Below are 21,323 nucleotides of genomic sequence, written 5' to 3' on the forward strand. Positions count from 1 at the left end.
TTTACAGGATGTGGGCGTCACTGGTTAGGCCAGGATTTTCTGCCCATCCCTAGTTGCCCTTCAGAAGGTGATGGTGAGTTGCCTTCTTGAACCCTTGAGTCCTTGAGGTGTTGCACCAGAGACAGTGAAGTGACCACCGATCTATTTCCAAGTCAAGGTGGCAGGTGTCTTGGAACCTCCTTGTGGTGGGGTTCGCAGGTATTTGCTGCTCTTGTCCTTCTAGATGGTAGTGTTTGTGGGTTTGGTCAGTTACTACAGTGCATCTTGTAGATGGTACACAAGGCTGCTACTATTTATTGGTGGTGGAGGGTTTGAATATTTGTGGAAGGAGAAGCAATCAAGCGGGCTGCTTTGTCCTGGCTGTTGTTGAGCTTCTTGAGTGTTGTTGAAGCAGCACTCATCCAGGCAAGTTAACATTCTCTTTTATCATTCTTTATTATCAAAATCCAACTAAATAGCCCAGCATGATTTGCTGTTAATGTGCTAAAATTCCTAATTATTGTTATTTTGTAGCTGATACAATGTGTAGGTTTATAAGGCTTTGTGCTGTTACTACTTTGTCAGTCATTGTCAGGAAACATAAAATGATTTTGACAGGATTGCTGAGCGCAAGGCTGGAGCAATACCTGAAATCTAGCTGAGGGATAGAGTTCTGTCCATCTGGGATCCAACATAAATATCCTTAGGGTGGAATGGCTTTGAGTGTGTAAGGTATGTGGGAAGGTTCAAATAATTTTTTTCTATTAAAACATCAGCACATCACCTCAAAATGTATTGATTTTTGTGTTTGGCATTGAAAATCCAATTCTGGTGTTCTTGGAGTAAATAATGTTCCTATGATTGATGTACGCTTTCTTATTTGATGACCTGGAGGATGATGCTGAGCAGAAGCTGGAGATCTGCCTGCTAGAGCTGTTAAAGAACTAGTTCCAGGGGTGGTTTGCACTGATTTGTAGGTGGCATAGCTGGATCCTAAAGTAAGTGTCAGATTGGGGCAGATAAATCCGCATACCTTTAGCATATCTTTTTTTAAAAGGTACTTTATTCCAAACATGTAAAACCAGCAAAATATAAAAATACACGCCATACAATCACAGTCTATAGTTTGATGTGGAGATGCCGGCGTTGGACTGGGGTGAGCACAGTAAGAAGTCTTACAACACCAGGTTAAAGTCCAACAGGTTTGTTTCGATGTCACTAGCTTTCGGAGCGCTGCTCCTTCCTCAGGTGAATGAAGAGGTATGTTCCAGAAACATATATATATATATATATAGACAGATTTCTATATATATGTTTCTGGAACATACCTCTTCATTCACCTGAGGAAGGAGCAGCGCTCCGAAAGCTAGTGACATCGAAACAAACCTGTTGGACTTTAACCTGGTGTTGTAAGACTTCTTACTGTAGTCTATAGTTTGTACAGTTTGTCCCCTTTTATCTCTTTCCCCCCCCCCCCCAAACGGCGGATCAGTTCCTCAAACATCATCATGAACACTCCCATCGCAACTCGAAGCCCTCCGCTGATCCCCTCAACTCAACATAATCTTCTCCAACCAGAGAAAGTCATACAAATCTCCCAGCCAAGCTGTCACCCCCGACGCCATATCCGACCTCCAATTTAGTAGCATCCTTCGCTGGGCAATTAGAGAGGCAAAGGCCACTACATTTGCACACTTTGTCTCCAGAAGCTCCAGAACCTCCGATACCCAAAAATGCAACAATCGGGTCCAGCTTGTCCTCCACCCCCACTATCTTGGATCGTGTCCCAAACACACTTTCCACCGGGGACACATACAGCAGATGCACCCACAGCCCAAACTTTGCGCCCAAACCTTCCTACAATTTCAAATAAGTACCTCCACTCCACCCGATCAACGGCCACCTCCGCACCCATAGAAACAATAACTCCTGGCGCCTGCCACCCCCCCCTGCACCCGCCTCGTGACTGATGACGTGAAAGACAGTGGGACAATCTATCAAACAGCCCCTGCAACCTATTTCTCTCTGCCAACATTTCCTTAGTAGGAACCCCTGAATATCTCCTGTCCACCTCAACTATCCTGTCCAGCAGCCGTTCATGCTCCTCCCTCATCCTCCTCCTGTCCCTGTGCGCCTCGAAACAGGATAATCTCCCCTGGAACCAACGCTGATCCCTGATCCCAGCTTTTGCCTCCGGGTCCTGTGGGCCAAGTCCACCTCTGGGGCCTTGTCTAGCACCTTTTCCTCCACCAGCCCAGCAGGCATCCTCGACACGTACTTCGTGGCACTCGTGCCTTCCACACCCTCTGGTCGGCCCACAATTCTAAAGTTCTGCTGCCTGGAACCGTTCTGCTCTTCCACCTTCACCCACAGCGATTTGCATGGATCCCACAGCTGCTTCCAAAGACACAATCCGATCTCCCTGGTCTGACACCACCTTCTCTACCTCCCGTATCGTCACCACGTGTGCCTGGAAGCACTTCTCCAACCTGTCCAGCGATCTTCACAGAGATGCTGCTGCTCCCTCAGTCACCTTCAATCAGTCACCGTGCATCTTCTTCCTTTGGTGGTGAAATCCCTCCTCGATGAAGGACATCAATTGCTCCATCTGGGTCTTTCCCACCGCCGGTGACCCTCCTCCACCATTCTCAAAATTATTGCTGCACCACTGATCCCCTCCAACCCCTTAAACCAGGCCTTTAACTGACTTGCCGGGTCTGGGAGCCTGTAGACATACCAATCTTGGGGAGAACTTCTTCTACCTCTTCTGCACCGCTTTTCTGCCGGAACTAACCTGCTAACGGGTATAAAGTGGCCAAACCAATGCCTTCGAGCCGGAGCTGCCCTGAGTGCGACCACTCACTCCATGGCTGCCAACAGAAGTCCTACCTTTACCTATGGAATCGATCACTCAGCTTTTGGCAGAATATGATTTAGCCTTCATGAGATAACTTATTGATTTTAATATGGTGTAAGATAACGACATTTCTTAGCTAGAAGCAATCTGGAAGCCTAGGATGAAATCAGACTTTGGGGCTAAATGGGGGAGCCAGTGGCGCAGTGATAGTGTCACTGGTCTAGCAATGCAGAGGCCTGGCTAATGGGCTGACGACATGGGTTCAAATCCCACCATGGCAGCTGGTTAAATTTAAATTCCGTTATAAATCTGGAATGAAAGTGGTTAGCAGTGCTGCATCACAACGCCAGGGACCCAGGTTCGATTCTGACCACGGGTGGGTGACTGAAGTTTGCACGTTCTCCCAGTGTCTGCATGGGTTTCCTCAGGGTTCTTCAGTTTCCTCCCATGTTTGCATATTAGGTGAACTGGCCATGCTAAATTGCCCCTTAGTGTAGGTTAAGTGGGATTATGGGGATAGGGCTGGGTACTGGGCCGAGGGAGGGTGCTCTTTTGGCGGGTCTTTTAAAAAGAATACATTTTTTAAAACTGGATTGCCTCGTTGCTGAGAATTCCAGAGAATGCTCAATTAACTCGCAATGACGTGCAGCACCCTCCAAGTGGTTTGCGTGTAGTCAGTGGCACCCCTGCACCATGGAGAAAGCTGCAATCCTACCAAAGCCATACGCTCATTCCATCTGCTTGTCTCTGACAAGGGAGAATGAAATGAAGTTAGCACTCTTTGAATAGAGAGCTCCAGTGAACACCCTTGCACAACAATGAATGGCAAACTGCAAGTGGAAATAAGTGACTGCAAATAACTTCAGCCCAGAAGGAGCTAGACACACAAAATTCATCACCATGGTCACCTTCTCAGTCATTGGCAATGCTGCACTTGCCTTGCTCTGAAGCTGCAGCAGAAAGTATTTCTGTGAGAACATCCTTATTGAAGCCAGTGTCTAGCACACTGTTCCTGACTGAAGTTCAGGTAGAAATGCTCCCATAGCACGCCTCCGTGGATATGGCTTCCCGCTGTGAGCCCTCCTCTTCCTCCTCCTCCTCTTCATCTTCCAGCAATCTCCTACACTTGGTATATAAATCATGCTGTACTGCAAGGGAAATTCGTACTAGCCCAACCAAGTCTTCCCGACGTTTGTGCAGGAACTTTGAAGCTCCTGAAGCAAAAAGTGTGGCCTCACCATGTCCTGTTGACTTTTGGAACTTGAAACACTTGTAGAATTGTAGCAAATCAGTGGAAGTAAACCAGCAAGTAACCGGAAGTAATTGATTCCTCTAATGTTGTGCTTCTTGGGCAAAGGTGGATGGTTGGTGTAAGTTCCTTCCTTCAGCTTTATGATTTTGAGTAGGCATTGGCTGAAGTGTTCAGCTCCTGAATGCATCAGCTTCTGGCAAATCAACAATTCTGTGTTGATTGATTTTGTGATCTGTCTGCTCTGCATACTTACGATTAAAGTTCACCATTTGACTGCCTGTACTAAGATAGCATCCAGTGTGATTTTTGCCATAAGCATGCCATTTTGAGTTCTTGAGGGGAGCAACAGCCGAAACACAGTGCTAATGAGTCCAATTTCTTGCCCTGTATTTTTCTTGGTGAAATATGCCGTTCGGTCTCTATGACTCATTCCTAGTTGGGGAAAAGTGAATATTTTTGTACACTTAATTTTGTATTATTTATTCAGGCCCGAAGCATTAATGTTAAGACACAGGATCACTCTGGGATGATGGAGTCCCACAGCCTTGAGATCACTGGTCCCATAATGCCTCACTCTCTGCACTCCCTGACACTGATGCTGAAGTCTGCACAGAAAGGAAGATTCACGGCCAGCCTTCTCACACATGAACCAACTTCTGTGTTTAATGTAGCTCTCAAAATGGAGCAACATGAAAACAAGGTAAGAGCTAGTAATTTTTCATCTTTAAAGAACCTGTAACTTTTGAAAAAATAAGTATTTTCCCTTTTCTGAATGGACAGGTTTCTGAAGCTATTTAAGTAGACAGTATCTCAAAGATAAATATATGGTTATTATAATGCTTAACAATTGATATTTGAGTGGTATTGAGCTGACCAGTTAGTCCTGACGCAGTACCCAAGTATGTGAATCGGCATGTTGTAGATTTAAGAACAAAATCTAAGCTAAAACTCTATTGCAATATTTAGATTGCTACCCTAGGGCCTTAGCAAGACCACATATGGAGTAGTGTGTCCAGTTTTAATCTCCTTTATTTAAGAAAGGATATAATTGCTTTAGAAGCAGTTCGAGAAATTCACTCGACCGATTCCTGGGATGAGAGTTAGCTTATGAATTGTCTATACCCATTAGAGTTTAAAAGAATGGGAGGCTATCTTATTTAAGTATGTAAGATCCTAAGGGGACTTGATAGGGTAGATGCTGAGAGGATGTTTCCCTTGTGGAACAGACTAGACCAAGGGGACACAGCCTAAAAATTAGGGGTACCCCATTTAAGACGGAGATGTGGAGATTTATTTTCTCTTGGAGTCATTAGCCTATATAATTTTCTTCCCCAGAGAGCAGTGGAGGCTGTCTCATTAGTGGGGCTGGTTTAGCACACTGGGCTAAATCGCTGGCTTTTAAAGCAGACCCGGGCAGGCCAGCAGCACGGTTCGATTCCCGTACCAGCCTCCCCGAACAGGCGCCGGAATGTGGCGTCTAGGGGCTTTTCACAGTAACTTCATTTGAAGCCTACTTGTGACAATAAGCGGTTTTCATTTTTTCAAATATTTTCAATGCTGAGTTAGATAGATTTAATAGACAAAGAAATCCGTTGAATAGAAGAATCATAGAATCCCTACAGTCCAGAAGGAGGCCATTCGAGCCATCAAATCTGCGCCGGCCCTCTGAAAGAGCACCCTACCTATGCCCACTCCCCGCTCTATCTAACCTAATCACCCTAACTTGCACATCTTTGGGCATTAAGGAGCAATTGATCATGGCCAATCCACCTAACCTGCACATCTTTGAGCTGTGAGAGAAAACCGCAGCACCCGGAGGAAACCCACGCAGATACGGGGAGAAAGTGCAAACTCCAGACAGATAGCCACCCAAGGTTGGAATTGAACCGGGGTCCCTGATGCTGTGAGGCAGCAGTGCTAACCACTGTGCCACCGTGACGCCCAGTCAAGGATTATGAGGAGCGCGCAGGAAAGTGGAGTTCAGACCACAACCAGACTGCCATGATCTTATCAAACAATGGCTTGAGGACCGAATGGCCTGCTCCTAATTCTTGTGTTGGTAGTATTGTCTTTTGGGTGACATGCTTTAAACTTACATTTGTGTTCTCAGCTTCACGGAAGGGATCTCGGCGCCATTTTCAGAACGTGCAACCACGTCCTGGTTAATATTTTTTCCTCAAATTATATAATTATCTCGGTGGGTGGGGGGGCACATGGTGTGAACGCAGGAGCGGCTCTGTTCATCTTTTCATCCGTCTGAAGATTTCGTATTTGTTTTTCTTGGTATACATAGCTTATGCTATGTCCTGAGAAGTATTTGGCCGGTGTGAACTTGAAAGAGCTGAAATAAAATGCTTTAAACCTCATTTGTTTGTGGCAGCTGCGGTGGGGCCCTCCTTTCAGTGGTGCAGTTGCTATTTAGTGGGCACACGCCTTGGCGGTGCTGTGTGCATCGACGGATCATGGCTACCAACAAAGATGTTGCTCTGACTGAAAATCCCGGTTCTCAGGGCTCAATTCCAAGAGTTGCGGGTTATGGGGGCTGAGGGGGTTCTTGTAATAGAGAGAGTACTGTTCCCGGTGAGGGCCTGCCTCCGCACTGATTCGAGAGAGAGAGAGGACCAGGGACCAGGAGGAGTGCACTGTTGAACCTGGTCCTCGATGCAAGGTGGTGGAAGAAACCCCAAGTTTGAGAATTGGGCACCATGTTTCAGGGATCTTGATTTGAAGGATGGGCGTATCCTATCCAATTCAATGGAGCACAATATATCGTGGGCAGGATTCTCTGTCAGCCGACGCCAGAATCGGAAAACACAATCAGGAGGAGAATTGGATCTGACACCGAAATTGTGGCGGATGCCGGTTTCACTCCATCGCCTCAATGCGTTCCAGAATACAGCGGCGTCAATGTGCTCCAGAACACAGTAAACGCCATTAGCATATCATTAATAAGCCTGACCCGATATTATTCAGGGCCTCCACGATTCTCCACCTCCACTGGGGCAAATTCCCGACGGCAACGTTCACTTGTGCTTTTAAAAATCATGAATCTGATGACATGGAGAGGCGCAACCGTGGGCTGCCGGACTGGACACTGGCTGGGGTGGGAGCTATGGGGCCGGGGTGGCCCCCATGGGACTGGGGTGGTGCCCAGTCACAGACTGCCATTTCTGCGGCCTGTAAGCGGCCATCTTGCTGTGCATCCCACTGTCCACCTACCTTGGCCTTGGTTCTGCAGTGACACCGGCTGTATGGGTGGCCTCACACCATTACCCACCCCCAACCAACATCACACAGCCAGACCAAGTATAACTTCTAGAGTAGCCCCTACAGGAGGGTGCCGGGCGGTGGCCACGAATTATACCACAGACAAGGGCAGTGCCCTGACAGTACCCCTGGCAGCAGGGTCAGGTGCCAGAGGCCCCCACAGTTCTGGCCAGGGGTGCAAGGGGGGGTGGTGGTAGCGGCATGCGGGGGCAAAGCCACAAGTGTAAACCAGGGCCACGATTTAGGCAGACGGACCTAGTTGGTCGCAAGGATGGGCATGATGCTCACATGTAGCCTTTCACCCCCCTACAGACAATGGATATTGGAATTCTACCAGCAATGGTGGCCTTCCTCTTAGTTGCGCAGCTTTGGAGGATGCACTGTTGGAGCTGCTCAAGGAAGAGGAAGCCGCGTGCTGCAGCTGAACAGGAGGCAGCCGTTGAGGATGGAAAGCCAGCCGCCCAACAGGCCAAGTAGGAGGAGGTGCAAAGGAGGCACCGAATGTGGCCCCTTGTGTACCGGCAGTGCCGGTCATTCAAGGACCCGCCAGTCCAGGCGTGCCGTCGAAGATTCCGGCTGAGCAGTGGGACAGTACGACAAATCTGCCAGATCATGGCGAACCTGGCACTGCGGGGGAATGGGGGAGGACACCAGCACCCTGTGGCCGTCAAGCTGACGGTAGCCCTGAACGTTTACGCCACGGATTCCTTCCAGGCACCGGGTGGGGTCTTGTCCGGGATCTCAGAGAGCTCAGTGCACAGGTGCATCCGTGCCATCGGGATGCATGTCGCCCTATGAGCTCCTGCAGATGACGGGCTGCTCTACCCAAACAGAAAGGGGTTCCACTCTTTGAACGTGCAGCTGATATGTGACCATCAGGTGTGCATCATGCACCTCTGCACGCTATACCCGGGCAGTGTGCACGACGCCTTCATCCTGGCATGCTCAACGATTCCCGACTTCTGCAAGGAGCGCCTCCAGCTGGTAGTATGGCTATCCGCTGCAGCCGTGGCTGCTGACACCTATCCAGAAGCCACATACCGACGTGGAGACCCACTACAATTATTCCCATGCCGAGACCAGGGGAGTGATCGAGCGTTACTTTGGCATCCTGAAGATGTGGTTCAGGCGCCTGGACCGCTCTGGAAGGGCCCCTTGGAGTGCTTTCTTCATGTGTCCGTGATGGAGTCTTCATCCTGAGGACTGCCCTGCAACTCAATTGTTATCCTGGACAGTGCTTCCTGTTGATCATGTTATTAATGGCTTCATATAGTCTTTTTATTTCCTTCCAGGGAAATATGTACGGGTATGTATGGCCTGTACCCTTGGTAATCCTGATTTAGCAAGTTCTTATTATGTTGAGGCTGTTGTACCTTTAAAACCTCTGATGCGTTTGACCAGTTTACTTACTCTAAAGTTTTATTTGGGTGCTCTTTATTTGCGAGATGATCAAGGGACAAAACCGGTTCACAGTTTAACGCAATTTTATTCACAATTCTATTACTCAAGAAAATGTGACTCAGACTCACAGCTGAGCTTTGGGTTTTACCCGCACTTAGTAAAGGAGGCTGGCAGACTACGATTACTCGATGTTAATGTCTTGTCTGGGTTCGAAACCCAGGGTCCTTCTTGCGATGGTTGTGCCTGGGGAACTCCCAGGTTATCGCTCAAGATCTGTTCCATGGTCCTTTCTTTATACTAGGAAGCTTGGATTGAGTCATATGTATACGCCCACCACTGGCCATTGTCCTAGCCAAACTCCAACTGGTTAATGGGAAAGAAAAGATACTCCTGTTTATCCATGATGGTTCAATCAAGACCCATTGTCCTCTGAAACTCCCCTTGTGTGACCAGCCATCAACTCTTAAGGAGTCTGATGGCTTCTCTTGTCTGTTCTTCGTCCTGCTGCAAAGTCGATCACCTGTGTCTGAAAGTTTGTTACATATTCATAGACTTGGAGTGCGTAATCACAAAGTCCATACAGCAAAATAACAGGTTTATGCCTTGACTTGGGTGCTTTTGCAGATGGCCAGTATCGATTCCAGCTAGGGTCTCATGAGACAGTTTCTGTTCCTGGCCTATGTGTATTTTCTCAGTCTGTTTTCAGTTCCACAAGGCAAATGTTGAATGTGGGATTTGTGCAGTTTGTATCCTAAATGTATTTGGTGTTCTTTTTTTTAAACATTTTGTTTAATAAATTGAGTGCCCAATTAATTATTTTTTTTTTAGTGCCCAATTATTATTTTTTCCAATTAAGGGGCAATTTAGCGTGGCCAATCCACCTAACCTGCACATCTTTGGGTTGAAGGGATGAAACCCAGGCAGACACGGGGAGAATGTGCAAACTCCACACGGAGAGTGACCCAGGGCCGGCTTTCGAACCCGGGTCCTCAGCGCCATTGTCCCAGTGCTAACCACTACACCACGAACCTCCCCTATTTGGTCTTATAATGTGTAATAAATCCTTGTTGTGGAGGGAAAGGGGTGTTCTTTGAGCAGAACCCGGCGGGGGGGGGGCACCGGGTTTTATTTGGCCCTTGCTTCGGGTCGAGTTTGTCTTTTCTCCTAGAATAGGTCTCTCTTTGGCAGCGTTGGAATTAATAGAGTATCTATTCTGTTTTTTGGAGCAGGCCATAGTGGAAATGTTTTCAGTGGTGGACAGAGGATGAGGGCGACACTGTATCCTTTGTACGGCAGAGGCTTCTGTGATATGGTTGGGGGTCCTCTCCCTGGGGGGGGGGGGGGGGGGGGGGGGGTTCCATCTAGGTGAGCATGGTGTTGATCCTGGTTCTAGTCTGGTTTTGGGGGGAGAGAGAACACCGGCCATCCCTCGCAGGATGCCCATTTTGTGGGTGTTTTGATGGTTCTTCTCCCTTTGGCCTGGCGTCCATTCTTGGCTAAAGCCAGAGTGTTTATCCTTTCCCTCTCTTGTAGGTGGAAGTAGTGCCTTGCCCTGGTTGGGTCTGGGTAAGTGTAGGCTCGACCGTGTGTAGGTGTTGGGTGGAAGATCCTAGGGTCATATTCTCCTGAGTTTTTCCTTGAGATAGTGCTGGGCTAGGCCAGGCCTGGCGCCATGGACAGTATCCTGTTGTCCCTGCGAATTGAGGGTGCCCTCTCCTGAGGGCGCCTATGGGGGGAGCTCAGAAGGACTGGGTTTGGCATCCGGGTGGCTGGAGATTTTGTGGATGTGCTGAGTGCTATCCCTAGTGGATATCCTGTTTCTTGTTCCCTGGGGTAGGGGTGATGTCCCCTTGTTGTTTGGATGGCTGGCTCTCCTCTTTGATGTGCATCGGCTGGCTCTCGAAAATGCTGCTCTAAGAAACTCTCCTGCAAGCAGCAATATCAGGTTGAATGACCTAGTGTCTGAAGCCACCATTTAATAATAAATGCTACGGTAAGGTGGCCACAGTGCTGTTTTTAATCAGAAGAAGCGAGCAAGTAGAGTGGGGGAAGCATTAAAACATGATTTAAATGAGCCCTGGATTTAGTAAAAAGGTGCAATTAATGATTTATCACAATGTCTGTCATTCTCTGGGAATGTTATGCTGTTATGATCAAGTGAAGAGATAGAGTGGCTCCCTGCTTTTACCACTCATGTGACAGTGATTTGGGATTTTTGTGCAAGGGATATACTTACCAGTTCAATGAGTGTTTTGTTTAACTGTTCAGACACTCTGATTATAAAATAATCAATGACACAGATTTTCTTGAGGTCAACAAAATAATAAAACATGTTCTGGCTTTCTCTTACATACATACATACATACATAGAAGATAGGAGCAGGAGGAGGCCTTTTGACCCTTCGAGCCTGCCCCGCCATTCATCACGATCATGGCTGATCCTCCAACTCAATATAGCCTAATCTTGCTTTCTCCCCATAGCCTTTGATCCCATTCTCCCCAAGTACAATATCTAGCCACCTCTTGAATATATTCAAAGTTTTAGCATCAACTACTTCCCGTGGTAATGAATTCCACAGACTCACCACTCTTTGTGTGAAGAAATGTCTCCTTATATCTGTCCGAAATATTTATCCTGAATCCTCAGACTGTGACCCCTGGTCCTGAACACACCCATCATTGGTAACATCTTCCCTGCATCTCCCTGTCTAGTCCCGTTAAAATTTTATAAGTTTATATGAGATCCCCCCACCCCCCCCTCATTCTTCTGAACTGCAGCGGGAACAATCCCAACCTAGTCAATCTCTCCTCATATGACAGTCCCGCCATCCCTGGAATCAGTCTGGTAAAACCTTTGCTGCACTCCCTCAAGAGCAAGAACATCCTTCCTCAGAGAAGGAGACCAAAACTGCACACACTACTCCAGGTGTGGCCTCACCACGGTCCTGTATAATTGCAGCAACATATACACAATTACAGACACAAACAGATTATAGAGTGGCAAACGGTAGATTAAGAGTCCAGAGAAATAGCTTCCCTTGCTGATGATATAAATTAAATATGTTACCAGCAGATTTGGCTATCCTTCTGGAGACAGTAGTATTGAGTTGATTTCCTTCAAGAAGTCTCTGTCTGCAGCAAGGGTGTCCCTGCATGGTCATGGTCAGCAAACAGGATTTGAAAGCTTGCAAGGTAGGTTGGAGAGGGAGGATAGAATGTACAGTGATATAAATTGGGCGGCTGTTTTTGGCTGCAAGCTCAAGTCGCCTTTAGTTTCTGATTTTAAAAAGTTCAATTCCGGTTTCCAACTGGTAGATTAAAAATAATTATTTGACAAGTTTTTTTTTTTCCTGATAATGCATACAGTAAATGTTGTGTGTTGCACTATAATGTGTCCAGTTGATTCACAAATGGCATACTAAAGGTGCAAAAGACTAGGGTGTTTCATACCAGACAGTATTTCCAATACTTTGCTATTCATGTGTTGTAATCGAACTGTTAAGGATGTTCTGATCTCTCTTCATTTTAACAGGACCTACCTTCAGACGAGCTGTCTAATAGTGGTCTACACCCTGAAACCTTGAATCAACTGATGCAGCAGCCAACCTTTGGAAAATCCTCTATGAAGCATCTAGAAATGAATGACTATAAATATAGCTGGAAATTATGAACTCTACCATCAATTTTAGTGGTAGCTGGATTTCTTTAAAAATAAAATCGTACTGTCACGAGACGCTTTTATCTTGGGGAGTTGAGCACCGTGCAGGTGTGAAGCTTGAGAAAACTACAGATGAATTTTATCTATGAAAGTTAACTAACGTAATGAGGGACCAACAAACATTGGTGTATTGCGTGACCACATCCATGCTGTATTATTAATGTAGTATTGCACATTTGTATTAGCTATATTACCTGACGTATAATGCATACAGCAAAGCATTTAACATTTTTAATGTGGAAATTGAATGTTTGGGTTGTCATGGGCTCTGCTTTTGAAAAGTTATCTTTGATTTTCATTGCAAAGGCACCTAGTGAGATTTCCCATGGTTCTTTACAGATTGGTCCTTCTGTCAAATCCTACTCCAGCAGACCCAGAGCTGTGTTTTCTCTGGAAATGGTATGGCATTACTCGGTAGGATAATGTACTCTGGCTTTAAAAAGCGACAGAGGTTGTATGACAAAAATGGGATTTTATTTGTCGTTTGTTTTAAATGGAGTAAATCTATATTGTCAACATCAGAGAACTTTTGTCCAGAATCTCAATCCTTGTTTTATCTTTTGTTAGGTCAGACAGCTAACAGAAATAAAGGACCTTATAAGTTATCTGATATTAAATGTTCAGCTGTTCAATTTCTGAACTTGATCGATTTTGCATGTGTAATCTAAATGTAATTTTGTTTCATACCCATGTATAGATTCACAAATTAATAGCCTGTTGTCTGTTTGTATGAGGACTTCCAGAGGGTTGTTTTATTCAACAATTTAGTGAGATACAAATATAATTTCCAACTGTTAGGTGTGTTTTTAAACAAAAAAATCCCAGTCTAAACAAATAATAGCACAAGAAAGTACAGTTTCTAGAACATCTTGAATGTTCACCTGCTCAGAGTCAATGAGTTGAAAAAACAATGTTAGGGGAGTACTTATGCAACAATTGATCCAATGTACCAGCCTTGTAGCCATTCTTCAGTTTTCTATTCTGTGCCTCAGCACTGGCCAAGAATGGAGTGAACTGCACATGAATCATTTGGTTGTGCCATTAAAGCCTATCTACCCTTTTGACTTTTTCAAGAGAAGCTGCAAAAAAACAAAAAAAAAAAAAGTTTACGGCTGATTATTGTATTGTCTGGCATTTTTTTTTAAAACGCATTTTATTCAAACTTGTATCAAATTAGGTTACAGCAAATAAACACCCCGAGAAACATTCTTCTCAACAATCAACTATACAGTTTGTACAGAATTTTCTCCTTTTTCAACCCCCCTCCCCATCACCCACCCCCCTGCGACGAACAGCTCCTCAAACACGGTCACAAACATCCCCTACCTTTTCTCAAACTCCCCTGCTGAGCCCCTTCACTCATACTTTATCTTCTCTAAATCACAGGAAGTCATACAGGTCACCCAACCATGCTGCTACCCCCGGTGGCAATGCCGACCGCCACTCCAGCAAAATTCGTCACCATGCAATCCGAGAGGCGAAGGCCAAGGCATTGGCCTTCCTCTTCTCCATGAGCTCCGGCTTCCCCAAATATCTCCACCAAAGGGTCCGGGTCCACTCCCTCCTCCACTATCCTGGCTAAGACCGTGAATATTCCCGCCCAGAATCTTCGCAATTTTTCACAAATCTAAAACGTGCGCATGATTCGCTGGCTCCCGCCCACACCTCTCACACTCATCTGCTACCCCCTGAAAGAACCCACTCATTCTCGCCCGAGTCATATGCACCACCTTAAACTGTATCAGGCTCATCCTTGCACAAGACGAGGTCCCGTTTACCCTTTGCAGTGCCTCACTCCATACTCCCCAATTGATCTCCATTCCCAACTCCACTTCCCATTTCTCCTTGATCTTCACCACCCGCTCACCTCCCTGCTCCCCCAGCCACTTATATGTATCCCCAATTCTTCCCTCCCCTTCCATATCCGGAAGCAGCAGGGTGTGTCCCGGCAATCTAGGGAACCCCTTCCAGACCTTTCGTGCAAAGTCCCTAACCTGTAGATACCTGCACTCTACCCCTCGGCAGCTCTACCCTCTCCCTTAGCTCCTCCAGACTGGTGAACCCTGCAAATACAAATCCCTCACCTTGACCAGCCTCACTTCCCTCCACCTCCTGTATACACTATCCATCCCCCCCTGCCCCCGGCTCAAACCCTTGATTCTTGCACAGCGGCGTTAGCACCGACATCCTTTCCACCCTAAAATGCCTCGTCAGCTGATTCCATATCTTCACCATGGACTGCACCACTGGGCTCCCTGAATACCTACTTGGAGCCATTGGCAATGCTGCCGTTACCATAGCCCTCAAATTAGACCCCTTACAAGATTCCTCCTCCATCCTAACCCACTCTACCCCTTCTCCTTCCCACCACTGCCGCACCTTGTCCACATTCGCCGCCCAATAATAATGAAGCAAGTTTGGCAACGCCAACCCCCCCCCCCCCCCTTCTGCCTCTGTAGCAGGGTCCTCCCCACCCTCGGCATCTTCCCCGCCCACACAAGGTCAGAGATTATTGTGTCCACTTTCCGTAACAAGGCCTTTGGTATAAAGATCGGATTGTCTGGCATTTTGCTTATAGCCTGTAACATATTTTATCCAAGTCCAAAGATGTGCAGGTTAGGTGGATTGGACATGCTAAATTTCCCCTTAGTGTCCAAAAGGTTAGGTGGGGTTACGGGGCTAGGGTGGAGGCGTGGGTTTAAGTAAGGTGCTCTTTCCAAGGGCCGGTGCAGACTTGCTGGGCCGAATGGCTTTCTGAGTAGTTTTAGCCTGTGATAGAAAATTTGGTGTTTCTGAGGTGACGGGAGAATGTGGACAGCGTACTTTCTAGTCAGCACTTTACTGTGATATGGGTTATATATTTCACCTATTTACCAAATCATGACACAAGATAAAGATGTTTGTGGAAAACTGCAGTCTACTTGTGGAATAAAAATGCTGGAAATACATCTGAAGAAGAATCATGGACTCAAAATGTGAACTCTGTTTCTCACCACAGATGCTGCAGACCTGAGTTTCTCCAGCATTTTCTGTTTTTATTTCAGATTTCCTGCATCCACAGTATTTTGCTTTTATTTTAACCTGCTATAAAGTTGATCAAGCAATTTACATAAAAGAAAATGTCTGAAAGGTGATTGCAAATCTCAGAAATATGGTTGAGATAAATATTAGTAACTATTTAGTTTGAAATTTATTTGAACTGCCCACAACCAACTGAACACAAACGTTTTGTGAAGTGGCACTAACTCAGTAAGTGCCAAGTATGTTTTAATTGAGAGTCAGGTTTTTACAGAATTTATAGATTTTGTTAAATGCACTATTTTGTGGCACTGCCTTTCTAATTGTTTAAGTACCTGATTGTTTATGAAGTATATTTACTAAAATGATGTCCTAATTTTTTTTTAAACTACAAGTTGTAAGCATTTTCTCAAACTTATTTTTGTCATTCATGCAAGTGTGTGTGTGCTACTTATTTCCAGTCTGGTTGAACTGATGCTTTGAAATTTTGCCAAATACAAATCAAATTCAGAGTCCCATTGGTTGACAAGTGAACAATCTGCTGACCCAAAGGTTGGACATTGCTGAAGAGTTATGCTTGCTGCCCCCTCGGGTCTTTCCCAGAGCTGCAGTGAGTCGACAGCAGTATTATGCATCCATATTTAACTTTTTTAGTCACATCTTCAAAATTAGATTTCTTGCTGTATGTTAGGTTGTGCATTGAGTGAAGATTAATCTAGTGGCCAGTGATACCCACATCCATGAAAGAATAAATTAAAAGTCATTCACAGGTAATTTCATGAATCTAGTTCCAGTGGGCCAAATATCCTGTCATTTGTTTGGTTTTTGCCATACAAGTACTTAGATGAAATATATCATAGCAGTCAGCACAGTGTAGCCACCTAAATTGGCCAACTCCCGATTTAAAATGGCGAACGGCAAAGGCTGAAGGGAAATTCAGCCAACACAGGCAGAAACCAGCAGGTACAGGTTTGCTGTGTATTTAACTCTGCAAAAGCCCAGACAGCATCGATACCAGCGACCATCAGCATAATAATGTAGCAGCCATCTACATACTAATGAGCAATCCCCGGGAACAATAGCAACATTTGGGACACAAAACTAAGCCAGACTCCCCGGCGCCAGAGGGAGCCAACACAAAGGAGGTTAACGAACACCTCAAGACCGCCCATCGATCAGGGAACCACTCCAGTATTGGAGAAATCAAACCAAGCGATTGGAACGAAGTCCAATCACCTAGAACCAGGTACAGGGTCCGCCCCTGGGGACTATAAAGTTAAGCCCCCAGGTTCAACTCGCTCTCTTCGTCCTGCCCGGGTCACCCAGCAACGCAAACCAACATTGACCGTGACCGGTGCAGTGACCACCGAAAGAAGTAAGTCTTAATTCAACGCTCACTACGAGATAGGTGCTCCTAGCTACCAATCCGTACCAACGTCGAATCCCGCAAACTCAGAACCCAAACGAAAGGCCATTTGTTCCCCATACCTGGTGGGCCAGTCCGAAGTTAAGCATGGGCCTGTTTGTTGTATAGGTAGCTTAGACGTAGAATTTGTGCATGAGTAGCGATTACTGTATAATAAATGTGCTTTGATTTGAATCTTACTAATTGGTGTATTGAGTTATTGATCATTACTTGGACTTGAACCTCGTGGCGGTATCCTAAAGATACCTGGCGACTTGAGAGCAAAGGTAATAAAACAGAGCAATTGAACCAACCGGAAAGTTAGCAACAATTATTTGGCGACTCCGCCGGGACCCTATCTAGAAGTGGCATAACCACTCCGGCAGAACCCAGAATTTGAATTAGAGATCCAATTGGGAACAGAAAACCACAAGCGTTCAAGCAGTTCTGGTCAATCCTCATCATTCAGAAGTGTGTGTATGCATGCGTAATTAACAGGGCGATAAGGTAACTTATAGATTTTTTTTGAAGCGACAAAACTGTCGGGAGTTTGTAATTCGGAATGTAGTGAAAGCCGTACCCATATTTACAGCACCGCCTTAATACCCCTGTACCAAATTTGAAGAGCAGCATTCGGATAGGAAAGATGGCAATGCAGGCAATGCAACGCCTCATGAACCCTGAGGAATTTGCAGTCGCAGCGACCAGCAGCAGTAGAGTGGGACACTGTCCCATTTGGGAGGAAGAAATCAGGAAATATCTCAAAGGGGAGGGATGGCCCCTTTGGAGCGAATTCTGTGACAACAAGGAATCAGGTCCCGGGAGTATAGGGCATACTTGGTGGGAGACCCTGAGCGAGATCCACAAGAAGAGCTTAGGGAAAACTCGCAAACCGATGGCAATCGTGTCCTGCTTGGCACAATTACGAAGCACAGAGGAGGTTGTTAGGACGCTCCTGAAAGAAGTAGAAGGCATACATCGAATGAGTACGGTCGATGTAAGCGAGGTAGAAAGAGAGAACTTAGAATTGAGGAGGAAGTTGGCAGCAAAAGACGGAGAGGTGGAGGATGCCAAGACAGCACACCAGTCTTGTCTGGCGCACTTAAGCAGCTTCCAGTCCCAGTGTGAAAAGGCCTATCAGGACATGCAACGTGCAGTCCTGGTACGTGAAGAAACCGAGAAGCAGGTAGAAACATTGCAGAGGCAGTATAGTGACCTGAAGGCAGCGTTAAGAGCACTCCATGCTGCCACCACGGAGCAAAGACAAAGCTCAGTAGACCACGCAAAGTGCCGGAAGCAGATTGTAGAGCTGCAATCGCTGCTTTCAGTTCAAAAAGGCTTCCAGGAAACCTTTGGAGCAAAGTTAGAAGAGGAAGACGGCCCTGATTGGGAAGAATGAAACGAGACAGCGCAGAGATGTGCGCAGGGAAAGCCACAAAAGAGGAAAGCGTCCCAACCCCCCACAGAGCAGATAGTTCAGGTTCCAATGAACCCAGTAACCACCCACCGCACAGCTATATCGGACAACGCGGAATTTCTATACAGCACCCCCTTAACAGTGACCCAATTACGGGACGCGTGCGAGAAAATCACACCGTTCCTCCCCACCTCAGACCCCCACCATTTCTTTGCCAGAGTAAAGCAGCAGGCAACCATGTATGGCCTGGATGAGCGAGAGCATGTAAAGCTCACAGTTTTGAGTCTAGACCCTTCGGTCGTAGCAGCCCTTCCTGACCCACAGAATGTAGGTTGAGGCACCCTTGCAGAAATGCATACCGCGATCCTGGATGCGATCGGGTATAACCGGGGTGACCCCGTAGATGGCCTCAACAAATGCAGGCAAAAGAAAACCGAGCACCCCACAGCGTTCGCTGGACGCCTGTGGATCCAGTTCGCAGCAGTCTTTGGAGACTTAGACCGTGCCCATTTGTCCCCAGACAACATGGCCAAATGGACCCGTACCCTTATCTCCCATGCCACAGAAACAGGACAAAAAGCTTGCTCCAATTATGACCCCTCAGAGGAGGCTCATAACGAGAAGTGGGTAGTAAAAAGATTGTCCCGTGCCTGGGAGCAGTCTGTACAAAGCAAACCCGCAGTTAAAAATCCTGAAGAAAAGCAGGCCGACGCAGATATACAGGCAGTTAAACCCCGCATGGGTGAATGAAGGAAAGAACAGCCCCCCACCCAAGTCACAGGAGTGTTACAACTGTGGACAGTTGGGACACTTTGCAAGGGAATGCAATGCCCCACGAAAGCCACAGAGAGCCCAGCAGACGGGCACTCTGAGTAAGAAGAAGACAGAGCCGATTCATAGTGTTAGCGCCCATTCAAATCAGACGGACCTGACCGGAACGGACTGACGGTGTACGGGCTCCCCCAGTTGGGTCTGCGACACCTTTTGGGATAGGTCCGGACGACCGGTAGTTGCAGCGAAAATTCGGCAACAGCCCATCGAGTTTCTCTGGGACGCAGGAGGGTCCCGCACCACAATAAATTCCTCCACCATGTTTCAAAAGGACACGTGGCCCACTACAGCCACTATCACCCTCAGTGGCTTTACAGGCCACTCACAGCAGGGACACATCACAGCCCCTGTACCCATTCAAATCGGCAACATCACCACCAAGCACCCCGTAGTTTTAGTTGACCTGCCCCACACAGCAGAACACATTCTAGGAATAGACTTCATGAATTCCCACCACCTTTCATTTGATCCAGTCAACCAGTGGGTCTGGAAAATGGCAAAGTCTGCAAGAGCCCCCGCAACGCTCAACATAGGAGAATACGCGAACAAAATTAGCGCAGTAGGCGAATTTTGTTTCAACCCGACCACGCTTAGCACGGACAAGCAAGTTAGGGCAGTTCTGCAAAAGAACAGGGCAGCATTCGCGACCCACAAACACGACTGTGGACGGATGACTGGTTCTGTACAAATCACAGGACCTGACCCAAGACCCCCAAAACAGTATGGATTTCCCCAAGAGGCAGAGGGAGAAATCGCGAAAGTAATCGAAAGCTTATTAGAGCAGGTCGTACTTAGATCAGTAGCCTCCACTAATAATGCCCCGATTTGGCCAGTGAGAAAGCCCGATGGATCATGGCGACTGACCATCGATTACCGGGAACTCAACAAAATCACCCCCGCAGCAGCCCCCACAGTAGCCACAAGTCCCGAGACCATGCTCAAGCAGGGACTCAATTCCCGATTCTTTACGGTTTTGGATGTCAATAATGGATTCTGGTCCATTCCATTGGCAAAGGCGTGCCAGTACAAATTTGCCTTCACTTTTAAAAATCAGCAGTACGCGTGGACATGCCTGCCACAAGGATTCCACAACTCCTCCTCCATTTTCCACTGACAGCTGGCAAATGGTTTAGCCAAATTCTCTCGCCCCGAATGTCTCGCCCAGTACGTAGATGACCTACTACTGCAGACAGACACCAAGGAAGAGCACATTGAGCTGCTGGCCGAACTCCTGGAACTCTTACACTCAATTGGTTGTAAAGTTAACCCCAAAAAGGCCCAGATTTTGGAAGATAAGGTGATATATTTCGGTACAATTATCACGCACGGTAAACGCGAGATCGAGCATAAAAGGATTGACTCGATTGCTAAATTGCCCCTTCCCCAGAACGTTTCAGCCCTCCGGTCGTTTTTAGGACTGGTTGGCTACTGCCGAAACCACATTGACGGTTTCGCCAGCAAGGCAGCGCCCCTCTCAGACCTCCGAAAGAAAGGAGCCCCTTGGGAATGGCTTCCGCAGCATACAGATGCTGTGGACTCTTTAAAACAGGCACTCATAGCAGCCCCCGCACTACAAGTTCCAGACCCGCTTTCCCCTTACGCTATAAAGGTAGCAACCACAGACCGCACCCTTTCGGCCGTGCTCCTCCAGGAACGGCACGAACAGTTAAGGCCCGTAGCTTATGCCTCCAGAGTTTTAGATGCTGTGGAGCAGGGATTTTCAGCCTGTGAGAGGCACCTGCTCCCTGTATTTTGGGCAGTTCAGTATTTTTCGTACATTACCGGACTGAACCCCATCACAATCCTCACAGAACACACCCCCACCCAACTTTTACCGGACGGACGACTCAAGGACGGTACAGTCAGTCAAATAAGAGCAGCCAGATGGACCCTTGTCTTGCAGGGACGGGACATCACTGTGAAATGGACAAAGACCCACACTTTTTTAGCCGACAGCCTACAGTACCCCGGAACTCCCCATGAATGTGAAATTCTCTCTCCACATCACAACACAGGCCCCTTTATTGCGAAAACACCCCCCCCCCCCGAAAGATAGGTAGTTCAACCCAGAGCCCCCAGCACACGGACACGTGCGAGCCCATAAAGATATATGTGGATGGATCTTCCACAGTATTGGAAGGGAAGCCCATAACAGGTTGCAGTATTTATGTCGAGGAT

The 21,323-nt window shown here is 47.0% G+C and overlaps 1 protein-coding gene across 1 annotated transcript in view; it reads left to right on the plus strand.

Annotated features, from left to right (window-relative positions):
* Positions 1–17,097, plus strand: part of LOC140427762 (protein downstream neighbor of son homolog) — a 49,654-nt gene extending 32,557 nt beyond the window's left edge. Inside the window, exons 9-10 of the mRNA XM_072513391.1 lie at positions 4,576–4,788; positions 12,289–17,097. Coding sequence (XP_072369492.1) covers positions 4,576–4,788; positions 12,289–12,426 — 351 coding nt within the window. The 3' untranslated portion in view covers positions 12,427–17,097. The remainder of the gene's footprint in view (positions 1–4,575; positions 4,789–12,288) is intronic.
* The last annotated feature ends 4,226 nt before the right edge of the window (positions 17,098–21,323 follow it).

The sequence above is a fragment of the Scyliorhinus torazame genome, chromosome 8 (assembly GCF_047496885.1).
Source record: "Scyliorhinus torazame isolate Kashiwa2021f chromosome 8, sScyTor2.1, whole genome shotgun sequence".
In the NCBI taxonomy this organism is placed as follows: domain Eukaryota; kingdom Metazoa; phylum Chordata; class Chondrichthyes; order Carcharhiniformes; family Scyliorhinidae; genus Scyliorhinus; species Scyliorhinus torazame.